Source organism: Chiloscyllium punctatum, chromosome 33 (genome assembly GCF_047496795.1).
Source record: "Chiloscyllium punctatum isolate Juve2018m chromosome 33, sChiPun1.3, whole genome shotgun sequence".
Lineage (NCBI taxonomy): Eukaryota > Metazoa > Chordata > Chondrichthyes > Orectolobiformes > Hemiscylliidae > Chiloscyllium > Chiloscyllium punctatum.
The window spans coordinates 30,940,130-30,958,555 of record NC_092771.1 but is presented as its reverse complement, the minus strand read 5'-3'; the positions used below and the strand labels follow the sequence as shown (position 1 = coordinate 30,958,555).

Genomic DNA, 18,426 nt, shown 5'->3' with positions numbered 1-18,426 from the left:
TGGAGTATATACGGTAGATAAGTGCATCAATAAGAAAGATTGAAGGGATATGGGCCAAGCACATGCAGGTGGAACTAGTTTTGTTTGGGATTATGGTCGGTATGGGCTTGTTGGACCAAAAGGTCTGTTTGTGTGCTGTATGATGATTAATTGGTGATATCACTCTGAAAAATTACCACCAATTAAATAGTGAAAGCTGAAGTCACAGATACAAACAAATACAGATTAAAGGGCAAGTAACTCAGGCTTAGTTTGACTTTGTACAGTAATGTAATCTGAACTGTATCATATCTTTCCCCTGGTCATTATCACTCTGAGGTGCATAACGTAAATAACTCCCAATGTTGCCCGCACCACATCAACAACTCTCAAAAGGGACTTCAGGGAAAATGGTGGAATTATTGAAATGTCTATTGCAAAGGAGGGAATTGAGGATGGGTGCCTCCAGTTTATTATGTCTGTGATGCCCCCAACCCCCAACTTCCACCTCCACCATTCCAAATTTTCTGAGAGAAAATCTTTAAGGTTCTTGAAGACTCATTTCACTACAGGAATGGAAGCAGGTCTAACTGAGGAAATTCCTGGCCAGTTCACAGCAGCAGCAGGAGGCATTAAGAATTCTCAGTGGATTGTGGTTGTGCAGTTGTGAAATGCATTCTTTTGGGGAATGCTGACAGGAGACTTTGGCACTTCACGCTTTGGGTTTTGCCGATGGTTTGAGAGATAATGTCTGACCTCACAGTCAGAGATTTGTAGTTTAAATCTCACTGTAGGGACCTGAGAACACAATGCCAGCTGACACTGTAGTCCTGCACTGAGAGTGTGCCAGACTATCGAAGATATTGTCTTTCAGAAAAGATGTTAAACCTGACTGTGCAGGAAAATGTCCCAGCGCAATTTAGAGAGGATTCTCTCAATAATCTGGGCAACTTTCATTCCTAGATGCCCAAAGTCATTACAGCAAGCTTTGTTTTGACCAGTGCTCTTGATAAACTTCCAAAAATTATAATATTGTGAAGTTTATCGTATAATTCTGTCCAATTATTATAGATTTTTAAAATTTATTTACCTCAACATAGATATACTTTTTTAATTGAATAGCCACACAAAATATCAACAGTTGGTTTAATTTTGAGTTAATTTCTCCTCAAATATGGCAATATCCGTGATGTCTGAGTAGTCAGTTGAGGGTGTGAGTGAGAAGGCTCTCTGCCAGTAAGTTTTATTTCAGGCAAAGTTGCATTATTATTTAAATGATTTATGTCATGAATAAAGTATAACAGTGTTGCATATGTCCTTTAAATTTTGTTTCCATTACTTGGTGTGTGGATTTTAAATGGATTGCGTGGACCTCTTGATTATCGGGAATATTTGATTAATTGGCATACGCCTGGTCCCATAAGTGCCGGATAATAAAAAATTTACTGTGTAAACATATTATCTGGTTCTGATCACATTTTTGTGAGCTTGCTGTGTACAAATTGGAGTTATCTTTCTTATGTTGTAACAGTGACTACACAAGAAAACAGTGCTTCATTGGTGTTAGGTGAGGCTGAGGGTTAGGGCTGGATGCTCCCAGGCATTAATCAGCATGTCATTAACTAAATCAAATCAATGTGATTATTACTCTGGTATCAGATAATTTATCCATTGGCTTTGTAAAGTTAGCCTCTTGTGATGCATTGATTGTGTCCCTACCACTGGTCCAGGAGACCTGGGTTCAAGTCTCAGCTGCCTCAAAGTCTCATCTGTCTCAGAGAACAACATCTCACAACAGGTTGGTACAGAAATTAGTTCGACAGTGAGTCATGTATTAAAAAGAAGAGGAAGATTGTGTGTGTGGGGAGCAGTGTTGATAACTGATTCAAATTACATACATGCATAGACAGGACTGAAATGGTTCACTTTCAAAATAGATTGTCAATGCTCACAGGTCCAACGCCCTGATGAAAAGCATGAAAATAACCCAAGGCAGAAGCATGGACTAGGCCAAAATTTACCCAAACTAACAGGAGGAGCTGGTTCCATGGCTGCATCCTGCCTCTGGGCCATTTATGGGGGATCAGCAAAATGATCAGGCTCATTACAATCCAATTCAAGGACACCAGTGTGATGCATTTTAGATCATAGGCTCATAAGAAATAGGAGCAGGAGTGGAGCAGTCAGTCGCTCCATTCTGTTCCAACATTCAATACAAGATCATGGCTGATCTGTTTGTCGTTGTAATGCATTGTCCTTCCTTTTCCCATAATCCATGATTTGGCTGATAATCAAACATCTGTCTAACATACAACCACCTGATGAAGGAGCAGCGTTCTGAAAGCTAGTGCTTCCAAATAAACCAGTTGGACTATAACCTGGTGTTGGGTGATTTTTTAACTTTGTACACCCCAGTCCAACACTAGCATCTCCAAATCAGAAATCCAAAGATCAGGTTTATTTTCTTTGAGTGTTGAGGTTATGTTTGAAATGATGATACTGCAGTGACCAATTTTGTTTTCCCACAAACTGACAATGCGCAGCTAATCTTGAGTTTGTGATATTGCTGCATGTAAATATCATGCAGGAGAACATCCTTTTCTTCAAACCAGTGATGAAATCTTTGGTTCAGGGGGCCTTGGTTTAACATCTCATCATCTCCCATAGTGCAACACTCACTCTGTGCTGAGTGTGTTGGGTGCATAACTCTGCAATTGGACTTGGAATCAAAACCTTCTGACTCTGAGGTGAGAGTGCTTCACATTGAGCCATGGCTACACTCACAACTAAAATATTGCCCTTTAAGAGAAAGGTGATTTGAAATGTAGAGAGAGTGTCTTGCTGAGGAGAGTTCATTGCTATGATGAATGCATGCATCATTGGCTGTGGGAGAGGCTGATAATAGCAGTAGAAGGGTGGGGTGGATAGTTGTGGCTCATGCAAGTGTTATTTAAATGCCAGTTATGAAATTGAATTCAGTGAATGTGGTAATTGTTGGGTTATAGAGTAGAAGAGTGAGAATGGAAGCTATGGGGTTGCCATAAGGACCATGGCTGGTTCACTCATGCCTCCAGGAGGAAGAGGTTGCCTTGTCCAAGCTATCATTGGCTCTACTCCACTGTCGAGACTGTGGTGAGAATTAGTCAATGTTAGTCACAACTCAGGAACAAATAAACGAATTGTAGTACAGAAATTTCAGATTACCACTGAATAGAGCAGATCACTAAAATATTCCAGGTAACAAAGCCATTCTGTGGTTAGCAATGGAACCTGTAAAAGAACACTTTAAAGAGCACTTGGTGATTTTATGCATTATGCCCAGTCTGTAAGTCTAGATAGGCGATGGCCTAGTGGTATTATTGTTAGACTGTTAATCCAGAGACCCAGGCCATGTTCTGGGGACCCAGGTTTGAATCCTGCCATGGTGGAATTTGAATTCAACAGAAATCTGGAATTAAGAGTCTAATAATGACCATGAATCCTCTGTGGATTGTTGGAAACACCCATCTGGTTCATTAATGTCCTTTAGGGAAGCAAGCTGCCATCCTTACCTGGTCTGGCTGAAGATGTGACTCCAGACCCATGCAATGTGGGTGACTCTTAACTGCCCTCTGGGCAATTAGAGATGGGCAATAAATGCTGACCTAGTCAGTTATGCCCTCATTCCATGAACAAATAAAAAAAGCAAAACCTAACTTGGGCAAAAAATTCTCTTAGTGTTTCCAGATTGGAAACGGGGGTCTGAGTGGTAGGATTTGGACAGGGGATTGGTGGGGGGAGTCAGGGGTTAGTGTGATCACTTGGGGTTTCAGTTGTTTGGTGTTATGTCTCCCCATTAGTGTGTATATAATTGTAATATTGTCACAGTCATATTATGCAACCTGGGTATACAAAGCTGTCAGACTCCATCTAAGCGGCATGGTCGTTCGCACAGCAGCTTCACAGCACCAGGGGACCCAGGTTCGATTCTGGCCTCAGGCGACCATCTGTGTGGAGTTTGCACATTCTCCCAGTGTCTGCGTGGGTTTCTGCCGGGTGCTCCGGTTTCCTCCCACAATCCAAAGATGTGCAGGTCAGGTGGATTGGCCATGCTAAGTTGCCCATGGTGTTAGTTGCATTAGTCAGAGGGAAATGAGTCTGGGTGGGTTACTCTTCAGAGGGTCGGTGTGGACTGGTTGGGCTGAAGGGCCTGTTTCCATACTGTAGGGAATCTAATCTAAAAGTTTCTTGACATGTGCTCAGGGTCGAGAGCAGACTCTGCTTGATTAGATTATGATTTCCAAATGTGTAGCTGTTACTTCCTTAATAATTGATTATGAAATTTTTCCATCAATATTTAATTAGCTAATCAGCCTCTCCTTCCTTTGTAAATAGGGACGTCACTTTGGCAGGTTTCCAATCCTCCAGTACTTCCCCAGAGTCACAAGATTTTTGGAAAGTTACAGCCAATACATCCAGTGTATCTGTAGTTATTTCTTTCAGGATCTTCAGGTGAAAGCCTGAAAGCAGCAGGACCAGGAAACTTATCTACCTTTAGCCCCATTAGTTTATCTAATAATACCATTGCGAGTTCAGACTTCCTGGGCAATTCTCCCAGAATCCTTGCATTGGAACTTTCAGGGGCTCTGGTAATGTACCTTGGTTCAATCTCTCACCATTTGGAAACTGAAAGTTCTTGGCCAAAGTGTTTGACAGCTCATTATAATAAACTGTGCAGTGATCCAGGAACTCAGTGTATGGCTAGTGCACTGAACTTTGCAATGGCATGGAGCGCCATTTAGCATAGGGCACTGTGGCTTGTTTCTGTTCCAATACCTCACTCAAAGTGCTGTCCAAATGGAGCTTAGATCTCAGGCAGTAAGACCTTTATGAATGAGATGACTTTCATCTATATTGTACTTTTCCTCATAGAAACAATAGATGTAGGAGCAGGCTATTCAGCCCATTAAGCTGTTCTGCCATTCAATATGATTGTAACTGCTCCTTTATCTCAACGTTGTAGTTCCATAATCTGTCATATCTTTTGATGCCTTTATGGCTAGAATATTCTTAAATATTGCCTTTTGATTAAATTGCCTTTTGATTATTCCAAAGGTTCACCACCCTCTGAATGCAGAAATGTCTCCTGACCTTAGTCCTGAATGGCCTACCGTGAATCCTGAGACCATGATCCTTTGTTCGTAGCCACTCTGAAATGCAGTCTTTGTTTTGAAAGTGAGGAAATATGGCAGCAAACTGGGTACAGCAAGATTCCACTAGCAGTAATGTGATGACCAAATTATAAAGTGCTGTAAAGTAAACAAATATGAAATAGTACAGATACAAATTGTTGCAGGCCTGGTGTTACAGGTATTAATATTTATAACTTTCTTTTATTTTTTCAGATACTCGAAATGCTGAACATAAGCTGGCATTCGGTAAGTTTTGTTTCTATATGTAAGCCTGCAGTGTATATTGAGTTTGCTGAAAATGTGTTGCTGGAAAAGCGCAGCAGGTCAGGCAGCATCCAAGGAACAGGAGAATCGACGTTTCGGGCATCAGCCCTTCTTCAGGATATTCCTTGGATGCTGCCTGACCTCCTGCGCTTTTCCAGCAACACATTTTCAGCTCTGATCTCCAGCATCTGCAGTCCTCACTTTCTCCTCGAAGATATTGAGTTTGCTTCCTGCTTTAGTTCCTTATTGTGATTGTATGTGCTTACTATGACTCTTCCCGTTTTGCAGTATTCTTCTGAAGCTGATTTCAGCATTCTTGTCTGAAGGCCTGTTTGTTCCTTAATAACATTGAACTGTATTTCTACTCCAACTGGCTTCATTTCAAAAACTCAAAGCAACTGGCCACCAATCTTGCTGTGTTCCTGCTTTGATTTTGTTCACAAATATTCCCCAGCTTTCATTCCTGCAGGTGGTTCTGCAGTGCACGTGATCTTCTTCTTATCATGGATTGATCTAATAATAAGCTTTACGTGTATTCTTCTTCCCTACTTAATGTTTTATTGTGTAAACTGACAGACATGGCAGAATCCTGAACTGTGCACTGCAAAATGGATTCCACTCATCAGTGGCTTATTGTTTACATTCTGAATAAAAATGTGAACTGGGATAAAGAGTAGGGCATTCACCCCACTTTGAACCTGTTCCACCATTTTATAAGATTATGGCTAATTTGATTGTAATCTCAAATCTGCGTTCTCACCTCCCCCTCTCTCAACCCTTGCTTAACAAGGATCTGTCTATCTTTGCCTTAAAAATATTCAAGGACTCTGCTTCAACCTTCTTTTCAGGGAGAATGTTCCAAAGACTCATGACCATCCAAGCGAAATTATTTTGCCTAATGTGTTTTAAATGCAAAGCCCTGAGTTTTGAACACTGACTAGATTCTAGATTCTCCCATAAGAGGAAACAGCCTCTGCATTCACCTGGTCATGATCCTTTGGAATGAATTCAACCAAATCACCTCTTACTCTTCTCAACTCCAGCAGATTAAGCAGAGCATGCACAAATTGGAAATTCTCAAAATTAATAGTCAATAGAATCTGGCAGACTCAAAGCATCCTCTCTACAAAGTGAAATAAATGTCAAGAAAGCAGAAATGTTCACACTAATGCTGAGACAAAGGATGGACATGGGAAGATGCTAACCTGGTGCTAGTGTCACGGAACCAGTAATCCAGAGGCCCCAATCTAATGTGTTAGGGATATGGGGAGTTTGTGCAATTTAAATTCAATAATGTCCTTTAGGGAAGGAAATCTACCATCTGTACCTGTACTGGCCAAATGTGACTCCAGACCCATAGCAGTGTGGTTGAATCTGAAATGACGCAGCAAGCCAGTCAGCTTGAAGTCAACTGGCAAGGACAATAAACGTTGGCCTTGCCAGTGCCCAAAACATTGATCCTGCTGCTCCTCAGATGCTGCCAGACCTGCTGTACTATTCCAGCACCACGCTCTTGACTAGTGTTATTTATATCCAGGAGAAAATAAGACAAAAGCTTGGTAAATGTGCCTCACTTTTATGTACAAACAGATGGAGATTTGGAGATCCCATAATAGGCACTGGTAAAAATGGGCAACTGATCAGTACCAATTTCTGTGAGTTTTCTTGCTCCTTAATGTGTGATATGAGATGATCCACTGGTTTGTCTCATACTGCCCTCTGCAGGTCCTGCCAGCACATAGAGTCAGCGAGACTCAAAACATCAGCTTGCTATTGGATACTGTGATCTCCAGCACTTTTTGTTGCCGGTACGTAGCCTGTCACTACCAGTGCTACAGCTGTTGCTGGCAGGTGTTACTCCGATGTACCTCTTGACTATTGAGGGTATAGTCCTTGCAGTGATGGACTCTACCCTCAGTAGGTACCCTCAATAGTGATGGACCGAGCAGCTGCTGCAGTCAGTGCAAACTCCAGTTTTTTTTTAAATTCTGGAAACTGAAAATCTGGGAAGAGTTTCTGCAGGAGTTGGGCACTCAACTCACCAAAGTGCATAATTGCCCATTTTGATTTCTGCCTGTGGCGTGAGTCATTTGCCATCATCTCGATCAGTGTTGCAGTGTGCACCATCCACAGGATGCAGTGCAGTGGCTCACCAAACTCACTTGATCAGAACCTTCCAAAGCCATGAGAGCGGGAGCATGAGGTAATGGGAGCTTTATTGGATCTTCACATACCATTTCCAACTTGAAACATATCGCCATTCCTTCACTACCACTAGATCAAAATCCTACCATAGCACTAAGGGGATACTTTTGCCAGGTGAACCATAGTAGTTCAAGAACTACTGCCCTTGAATATTTAATATTTCATCAGTCACTGGTGAAGTGCCAGATTACTGGAGGATCGCTAACGTAGTTCCTTTATTCAAGAAAGGCAACACAGAATTAGGCCAGGCTATTACAGACCAGTCAGTGTTAGGGAAATTATTGGAAGAAAATTGAAGGGCGCGATTAATCAATGCTTTGAAAGCCAGGAATTGATGAGGAATAGTCAGGAATGATTTGTTAAACGAAGATCTTGTCTGACTAATTTATTTGAGTTTTGAAAGGTGACTAAATATATTCTTGCGGGAAGTGCAGTTGACGTGGTTTAGGAGGACTTTAATAAGGTCCCCCATGGAAGGCTGGTCCAAAAGGTAAGAGCCCATGGGATCCAAGGCAAGCTGGCAAACTAGATCCAAAATTGGCTTCCAAATATGAGGCAAAGAGAGTTGTTTTTGTAATTGGAAGCATGTAATCAGCAGTGTACCACAGCGATTGGTGCTGGTACACTTGCTGTTTGTTATGTATATTAATGATTTGGATGTGAATGTAGAAGGTATAATCAGCAAGTTTGCAGATGACATTAAAATTGCTGTGTTGTTGGTATGAGGAGGGCAGTCTTAGTGTAGACACTAATATTGATCAGCTGATAAACTCAGCAAAGCAATGGCAGGTGGAATCCAGATAAGTGTGAGGTGATGCATTTTAGGGGGTCTAATAAGGGAATGCTATGCACAATGAATGGTAGGTCCCTTGGGAGTACTGAGGGACAAAAGGGTCCTTGGTGAACTTCCAGAGTCCATAGATCCCTGAAAATGCCAGCACAGATAAACAGGATGGTGAAGAAGGCATAAGGGATGCTTGCCTTCTGAAATAACTTATCACCAAGTCACTCTGTATATATACATGGAGAGTCCTTGACACTGCTTCAACTGCCTCAGAGCCAGCCCTCAGAATGAGCAGAGTTCCTGACACTCCTGTTAATATCAGCCAGGGCTCTCTGATTGGACCAGGTTAACAGCCCATGACATCCACCCGGCATACCTCCTCACAATCACTACACGTTCATTGCCAGGATGTAGAATATGGGAGCAAGGAAATCTTTGTTACAATTTTATAACACATTGGTAAAACTACAGATGGAATACAGTGCAGTTCTGGTCATCACACAATCTGAAGGATATGATTGCACTGGAGATTCACCAGAATACTGTCTGGGATTTAAGTTTCAGTTATGAGCACAGACTGGTTGGCTGGGTCTGTTTGCCCTGGAGCAGAGGAGGTGGAATGAAGTATACAGATTTATAAGGCAGAGATAGAGTAGATTGTGAAAATCTCTTCTCCATGGCTAACATGTCTTAAAAACCAGAGAATGCTGCCTGACAGAGTGGTAGAGGCAAGATTAAGCTGGAGAGGGTTCCGAAGAAATTTACAGCATGTTGCCAGGTTTGAGTTATAAAGGCTGGGATTTTTTTTTGCTGGAATGTAGGAGTGTAAGAGGCGAGCTGAAAGAAGTATAAAATAATGAGACATGTAGATATTGTAAATGGTAGGGGTTTTCAAGACCGGGGGCACATTTTTGAGAGGAAAGAGATTTAAAAAGACATGAGGGTAAAGCTTTCAAACAATTCATTCGTGTACAGAATGAATTTCCAGAAGAAGTGGAGGATGTGGGCACAGTTACAATGTTTAATACACATTTGTACATGGAGAAAGTGAGGACTGCAGATGCTGGAGATCAGAGCTGAAAATGTGTTGCTGGAAAAGCGCAGCAGGTCAGGCAGCATCCAAGGAGCAGGAGAATCGACGTTTCGGGCATAAGCCCAAAAGAAGGGCTGATGCCCGAAACATTGATTCTCCTGCTCCTTGGATGCTGCCTGACGTGCTGTGCTTTTCCAGCAATACATTTTCAGCACACATTTGTACATTCATAGGAAAAGTTTGGAGGGATATGGGACAGGTGCAGGCAGGTGGAACTAGTTTAGTTTGAGATTATAGTTGGCATGGATTGGTTGTACCGAATGGTCTGTTTCCATGCTGTACAACTTTATGACTCTATGACAGGCCACAGTGGCTATGGACCAAATGGGATTAGTTTAGTTTGGTATTTGTTGGTAAGGACGTGATGGACAGAAATGACTGTACTTTCTCTAGGGCAACTGGAGATGAGCAATGACTGTGGGCCCAGCCAGAGATGCTCAAACGCCATGAGCCAATATATAATTGGTGATTCTAGAAGTGACATTGTGCAAAAATTTCAGGATCCCTGAATTATCTATACAGTTAGAGTTCACCACAGATTGTATTTACATTGAAATGTTCAGAGACCATGATGTATTTCTCTCTCACTCTCACGCACACAAAATCACACACACACACAAACTCGCGCATGTGCACGTGCGTGCGCGCACACACACACACACACACTCACACACTGACTTGCACACAGACAGGAACACAGGCCTTCTCTGCAATTACAGGTGCACTAAGCATAACTTCCTGTCCATTTAATATTATGATGCCTATCCAGTTTTGCTTTCTAGAACTGCGGGTCCATGGGGAGAGGATGGTGTAACTCTGCTGGTTTTGTAACACAGATCACTCCAATTTCAAGTTACTGGGCCAATGGATGTTTTTCCACATGTTGTATGGGTAATGATTGTAGAGACTTTGATTATGTTCCCAACACATGGTTGACCCTGAACCTTTCCTGATCTTACCGTCTGCCATTGGCATGTTGGGAGGATTTGCTGGTAGATAATCAATCTGTTTGCTGTGTTACTGGCTCTGCTTCCTTGGCCATCATGACCTGGTTTGGGGCTCAAACTGAGAGCTTTTGTCTTGAAGGCAGGGAGTCTGGACATAGAAGATTCAATAAATAGACAGCTTCAGTAATGAAATGATGATAGCAGAACAATAGTCTTTTATTCTTAACATTAAGGAACTTCAACTCTCATGCTCTTATTTTCTGCTGAGTTGTATCTCTACTGCAGAGTTCAGCAGGTGATGGAGGGATTCAAAGTCTGATGGTCTCCTGCTGTAATATTTATTCAAATTTATTGAGTTCCTGACCTACAGCGAGAAGAGAGACATCAGCTGAGAGCTGCAGCCTGTATTCTTATCCTCTTAACTGAGAAATTCTGAATTCCATCACTCAATATTAACCAATACCAAAATTCTCCTTCAAGTGAGATTTAGCATTCACTGTAAACGGTTAGCTGTAATTAATTGTGGGTTTTCTGTGCAGGTGTAATCCTGACCATTGCCTTGGGTTGTTTGCTGTGTGTTATGGTTGCTTCAGCTCTGACCGTTTTCTTCCTACGGAAAAGGTAAGAGTTTAATACTCGGGCTCTGTGTATCTTAATAAAACCTGTTAATGGGACGCTTTGTAATCAAAGGAGATGTTTGTATCAGAATTTTTTTTTCCTCATATCCAACATGGAGCTATTTAAGAGATATTACGACAGATTATTGGTCAGGGAAGTAAATTAGTCAGGATGCAGAGAGGTTGAGTTGGGAATTCCAGGGCTTGTGGCCTAGGCAACTGAAGGCACAAAAAATGCAAATATATGAAGAAGAATTTGGGCCCTTTGACCTCCTCTGACATTCAATAAGATCATGGCTGATCTGATTTTAACCTCAACTGCAGCTTCCTTAGTAATCAAGAATCAATTTACTTCTGCCTTAATTCCCTCTCTGCACCTTTTGAGGAAGGGAATTTCAAAGAGATGGAGAGAGAGATCCTTTGAGAGAAAAACGTTTCCTCATCTTTGTCTTAAATAGGCAACCACTTTATTTTTAAACTATGACCCTAAAATCATAGATTCTCCAACAAGGGAAAACATCCTTTCAACAACCACCTGGTCAAGTCTCCTATTTTAATTTAGTCACCCCTGACTTTTCTAGACTCCAGAGGATACAAGCCAAGCCTGTCTAGCCTTTCTTCACAAGTCAACCCACTCATTTCAGATATTAGTCTCCCAAAGTGGCTGGCACAGTAGTTAGCACTGCTGCCTCACACCGCCAAAGACCTGGGTTCAATTCCTACCTGGGGCAACTGTCTGTGTGGAGTTTGCACATTCTCCCCGTGTCTATGTGGGTTTCCTCCGGGTGCTCCGGTTTCCTCCCACAGTCCAAAGATGTGCAGGTTAGGTGAATTGGCCATGCTAAATTGCTCGTAGTGTTAGATGAAGAGGGGAATGGGTCTGGGTGGGTTGCTCTTCGGAGGGTCGGTGTGGACTTGTTGTGCCGAAGGGCCTGTTTCCACACTAAGTAATTAATCAAATCTTCTGTGAACTGCTTCTAACACATTAATATTCTTCCATTAGTATCATGGATTTTGTACACAGAACTCCAGCTGCAGTCTTGCTAATACCCTGTATAACCGAAGCATAACAACTCTCCCACGATAAGTCATAACATTCTGTTAGCTTTCCTGATACTTGCTGTACCCACATAATGACCTTCCCTGATTCATGCACTTGGGCACCGAGAAGCCCCTGCATCTCAGAACTCTGCAACGTCTCATCATTTAGACAATATGTTACTTTTTATTCTTCCTGCCAAAATGAACATTTTCCTATATTGTTTTCCATTTGCCAATCCCAGAATTGTTACAATGCAAAAGGAGGCCATTCTATCCGGTCTGTCTAAACAAGCAGCTGACTTAGTGCCATTTTCTCACTGTCGTTCTCCCTGGGATTGCACAATCCTCCTTTTCAAATACATAAAAACATACAGAAATGGAAGAAGAATATTCAATTACTTGAGCCTACTCTGCCATTCAGTAAGATCATCACTGATATGATTATAATGTTAAATTCACGTTCCTGCCAACCCCGAATCATTTTCACCTCCCTTGTTTACTGGGAGATAGATCTGTCTATCTATTTTTGCTGTAAAACCTTTCCAACAGATTTATTTGAAAGTACAAGCTTTCAGAGTGCTGCTCCTTCATCAGGTAGCTAGTAGGGCAGGATCATAGGATACAGAATTTATGGTAAAAGATCAAAGTATCATACAAATGATGCGATGTATTGAACAAACGTAAATTGCTGTCTTTTATCACTTATAATGAGTTGCATGTTTCATTTAATTAATATGCAATTCAAATCATATTCCCGAGATAACTTAAGGTTTTTAAAAAAAAGTGATATCTCAGCTCAGTCAATGTATTCAAGGTGTGAGGTTAAGAGTCTGTTTGTATTCCAATCTTGAGTCAGACCAGTTCTATATCCAAGGTAGGAATTTATAAAATTTCATGTGGACTGACTGTCAGCAGATTGTGTGCTTTTTGAACAAAAAAACTGCAAATACAAATCTGCAAATGCAAGTTCACCCCATAGACTTTTGTGTGCGATTGTGTGTGAGGGAGAGAGAGAGAGTGAAAGAATGTGTGTGTGTGTGTGTGTGTGTGTGAGAGAGAGAGAGTGTGTGTGTCTGTGTGTGTGTGTCTGTGTGTGTGTATGTGCGTGTATAATGTAGTGGGCTCACCTTTTGTGTGACATAACCCAAGATCCTGGTTGAGGCCATCCTGACTGGTACCAAACGTGACTATCAGCTTCTGCTTGGTGACTCTGCACTGCTCGCATCCCAAAGTCCACCTTGGGCAGCAGTCAGCCGAAGGTCCTTGATTGCTGAAACATTTGCCAGCTGAGAGGGAACTTCCCAGAATGGATGTGGTGTACATGGATTTTAACAAGGCATTCGATATGGTTCCCCATGGTAGCCTCATTCATAAATTAAGGAAACATGGGATACAGGGAAACCTGTCTGTCTGGATACAGAATTGGCTGGCCCATAGAAAATAGAGAGTGGTAGTAGATGGGAAATATTCAGGCTGGAGCTCGGTGACCAGTGGTGTTCTGCAGGGATCTGCTGTTTGTGATTTTTATAAATGACTTGGATGAGGAAATGGAAGGGTGAGTTAGTAAGTTTGCTGATCACACAAAGGTTAGTAGAGTGGTGGATAGTGTGGAGGGCTGTTGTAGATTCCAATGGCACATTGACCGGATGCAGAACTGGGCTGATAAATGGCAGATGGAATTCAACCTGGCAGTATGAAGTGATTCATTTTGGAAGGTTCAATTTGAAATTAGAATTCAGCGTTAAAGGCAGAATTCTTGACAGTGTGGAGAAATAGAGGGACCTTGGGCTACATGTCCATAAAAGTTGTCAGCTAAGTTAAAAAAGCATGTGGTGTGTTGGCTTTCATTAGTGGGGAAATTGAGTTTAAGACCCTTAAGGTTCTGCTGCGGCTCTATAAAGCCCTGGTTAGACCACACTCGGAATATTGTGTTCAATGGTTTAATGGTTACCTCATTATAGGAAAGATGTGGAAGCATTAGAGAGGGTGCAGAGGAGATTTACCAGATGCTGGAGGGCATGTCTATGAAGAAGGATTGAGGGATCTAGGGCTTTTCTCATTGGAGTGAAAGAGGATGAGAGGTGACTTAATAAAGGTGTACAAGATGATGAGAGGCATAGCATCTGCTTGGTTTCGCCAAGGTACCATGCCTTGGGGAACCCTTGCCTGCAGCATATGAGATAGACAACATTGGCCGAGTCACATGAGTACTTGCTGCGCACGTGGTGGGTGTGTCCCCTATGTGTAATGGTGGTATCCATGTTGACACTCTGACACGTCTTGCAATGGTTGCCTGATAGGCATGTATGGTATTGTGGTCGATATTGTCCTGAAGGCTGGGCAGTTTGCTGCGAACAATGGTCTGCTTAAGGTCTGGATATTGTTTAAAGGCAAGAGGTGGAGGCATAGGGAAGATCTTTGTGAGGTACTCATCCTCATCAATAATGTATTGCAGGCTGTGAAGAACGTGGAGCAGTTTTGCCACTTCCAGGAAGTACTAGACAACGAAGGGTACCCTGTGTCTGTTTCCTGAGGCGGTCATTACGATTTCTGGCTGTACCACTTTGGAACTGGTGATCGATGAGTTGGGCATCGAGAAGGTGCTGAAGTTTCTGAAGGTGCTGAAGCTCGCCCTCATAAGAACAGGATACGATGCCCAACTCATCGATTACCAGTTTCGACGAGAAACCATAATGACCTCCTCAGGAGACAGACACGAGATATGACCTGTCAGGGGCCCAAACTGCCCAGCCTTCAGGACAACGTCGACCACAACATCACACACACCTGTCACGGCAACCACTGCAAGACGTGTCAGAGTGTCAACATGGATACCACTATTACACGTGGGGATACCATCTACCACGTGCATAGCAAGTACTCATGTGATTTGGCCAATGTTGTCTATCTCATACGCTGCAGGCAAGAAGTCCCCGAAGCATGGTACATTGGTGAGGCCGAGCAAATGTTACAACAACGGATGAATGGACACCATGCAACAATCACCAGGTGAGGATGTTCCCTCCCCATCAGTGAACACGTCAGTGGTCAGTGACATTCGGCCTCAGATCTTCAGGTGACCATCCTCCAAGGCAGACGTCAGGTTATGCAGCAACACAGAGTGGCCGAGCAGAGGCTGATAGCCAAGTTTGGTACACATGGGGATGGCTTCATCTTGGGTTCAAGTCACACTACAGGTGACCCCACTACACTATACACACGCACTCATGCACATACCCTCTCACAAACATATACTCTGTCACACGCACACACACACGCATGCACATACGCACACACACTCTCTCACTCACAGTCTCACTCTCTCCCTCACAAGCATGCATAAGTCTATTGGGTGAACTTGCATTTGCAAATTTGTATTTGCAGTTACATTCTATTTTGTTTAAAAGCACACAATCTGCAGTCAGTCTATGTGACATTTTATAAATTCCTACCTTGGATATAGACTTAAGGTTGGAACACAGACAGACTCTAACCTCAAACCTTTAATGCATTGTCTGAGCTGAGATGTCACCTTTGTTTTTTAAAATCTTAAGTTACCCTGGAATTTGACTTGAGAAAAGTTCTGGGATTTACATATTAATTAATCAAAACCTGCAATCCATTCTAAGTGATGAATGACTTAATAGCAACTTAGTTCAATACATCACATCAGTTATATGATACTTTCACCTTTTACTATTAATTCTGTGTTCTATGATCCTACCTCACGAGCTACCTGATGAAGGAGCAGTGCTCCAAAAGCTTGTACTTCCAAATAAATCTGTTGGATTATCACTTCATGTTGTATGATTTTTAACTTTGTCCACCCCAGTTCAACACTGGCACCTCCACATCATTAATAAAAAACAATTTGTCTCATCTCTGTTTTAAATGAATGACTCTTGATTTTTAAACAGTATCACCTCATTCTAAACTCTCTCAGAAGCAGAAATGTCCTCTCCTCATTCACCCTCTTGTTTGTTGCATGTTTCAATGATCACCTCCTAGTCTCCTGAACTCCAGTGGATCCAAGCCCAATCTGTCCAATTGTTCCTCATAAAACAAGCTCACCTGCTGTCCTAATTCAAGCTTTAGTCCAGTAAACGTTCTGTGAACTGTTTCCAATGAATTTACTACCTTCATTACATGAAGAGACCATACTGCACACAGTACTCCAGGTGTGGTCTCACCAATGCCATGTATAATTGAGGCATAACCTACTTTTGTATTCCCCTTGTGGTAAATGATTATATTCTATTAGTTTTCCTAATTATTGCCAAATACCTGCAAGCTAGCCTTTAGTGATTTTTGCATAAGGATTCCAGATCTCACTGCAGCTCAGAGTTCTGCAATCTCAAAATTTTGATAATTTTTCTTCTGTATTCTTTCTGCCAAAAAAGACAATTTCATATTTTCCAATATCGTACTCCATTTGCCACATCTTTGCCTACTCACTCACTCAGTTTATCTACTTGTACCTGTAGCCTCCTTATGTCCTCTTCAAATCTTACTTTCCTACCAGTCTGTGTTTTCAGAAGATTTGGCAAGAATACCTTCAACCTGTTCAAAGTGGCACAATGGCTCACTGGTTAGCAGTGCCAGGGATTCCGGTTCAATCATAGCCTTGGGCAACTGTCTGTGTAGAGTTTGCATGTTCTCCCTGCATCTGTGTGGATTTCCTCCCACAGTCCAAAGATGTGCAGGCCAGGTGGATTAGCCACAGGAAGTGTGGGCATACAGTGGGGGACTAGATTTCAGTGGGATGCTCTTTGGGGAATTTGTTCAGACTTGATGGACCAAATAACCACTTTCTGTTTTTTTTTCTTTTTCTTCTTTGATTTTTTTTCTCTTTTTTATAAATATATTAACCCCCACACTACCGCCTAACTGCGGTAGTGCTTATTTTTTCCCCAGCACCCATGTTGTGTGTGTGCAGATTTGAGACACAGTGAAAGACACAAGGTGCATGAATCTTTATTCAATTTCCACCACCAGGAAGATAGGAAACACCCGAGTGGCCAGTGACAAGCAGTGCCCTTCACATCAAAGGGCAATACTGTGTGATCAAACAGTGAAGGGGAGGGCAGGGATTAAATCAAAATAGAGTTGGACGGGGAAATAATGCACTCCACTCCCTGCAGCGCCCACCTCTCCCTGAACGACTCCAGGGTGTTGGTGGACACCGCATGCTCCTTCTCCAAGGACACCCGGGCTCTAACGACCCCCTCCACGGCCCGCTGCCTGGACCTGTTGATGGCCACTTTGGCCAGGCCCAGGCAGGAGCAGACCCACGAGGAGGTCTTCAGACCTGCCGTCCCTCCTCCGTACCGGGTGCCCGAAGATCAGGAGCATGGGACTGAAGTGCAACCAAAAGCAGAGAAGGAGGTTTTTACGAAAATCAAAAAGGGAGTGCAAACGCCCACACCCAATATATACATGGTCCACGGACTCCGCAGCGCCACAGAACAAGCAGTCGGGCTGGGAGTCCGTGAACCACTGCAATCTGCAGTTGCAGGGGACTGCTGCGTGCAGCAACCCCCACCCCAGATCCCCGAGAGAAAGGGGGAGGACTCCCACGTAGAGAGCCACTGGGGAGGACTCCCACTGGGGATCCCCACCGCCCGGTGGCAAATGGGCACGCCAAGTCGTGTCCGGACGGTGGATGAGGGAGAAGAGGTGGACAGTGTGCAGCAGCAGTCTATACAAGGCCCGCCTTTTTACGTCCTTAAAAGGGACAAAATTAAAATTCCGGAAGCGGCTCAGGTTGTGGGGCACAGGCTCCCATGGGAAGTACGGGACCTTGGGGCCAATGTGAAATTCCGTCCGGGCTGGGGTGAGCGCGGACGGGATCCCACCGCACACCTGAGCATCCTCCAACCGGTGCACTACGTCGGGTCCGAGCACCGCCAATAACCACTTTCTGCACTGTGGAGATTCTATCAATCTTTAAATAAGTCATTCAATATACATCATTGGAAAAAGTTGAGGTCTCTGTGCTAATCTCTGTGTAACATCACCTGTTACATTTTGCCAATCTATAAAGACCTATTTCACCAAATCTGCTTCCTGTTAGTGAGCCAGTCTTTGAATCTCACCAATATGCTGCTAGCTTGCTATCTTATTCTAATTTTTCCCTTTTGGTTAATTTTTGGTCTTTTTTATACTCTGTTATATCTTATATTAGTGCCTCCTATCTTTGCACAACGATATACTTTTTTTCCCTTTTAGTCTCATAAGATCTTCAGCGTTTCTAATTAGTCACAGATTGCGCATTAGTTGTTGGAATGTATCTATTCTGGGTATTCTGAAACATTCCCTTAAATGG

The 18,426-nt window shown here is 42.8% G+C and overlaps 1 protein-coding gene across 6 annotated transcripts in view; it reads left to right on the top strand.

Annotated features, from left to right (window-relative positions):
* ca12 (carbonic anhydrase XII) overlaps nucleotides 1–18,426 on the top strand; it is a 94,146-nt gene that overhangs the window by 58,117 nt on the left and 17,603 nt on the right. For 3 of the 6 annotated variants that reach the window (XM_072553308.1, XM_072553306.1, XM_072553307.1), the window contains 3 exons: nucleotides 5,364–5,396; nucleotides 10,983–11,064; nucleotides 15,024–15,110. In XM_072553308.1, the coding sequence (XP_072409409.1) occupies nucleotides 5,364–5,396; nucleotides 10,983–11,064; nucleotides 15,024–15,110 (202 nt within the window). Of the gene's footprint in view, nucleotides 1–5,363; nucleotides 5,397–10,982; nucleotides 11,065–14,556; nucleotides 14,718–15,023; nucleotides 15,111–18,426 lie in introns of those variants that run through there. The other 3 variants (XM_072553309.1, XM_072553310.1, XM_072553311.1) reach the window with 2 other exon arrangements.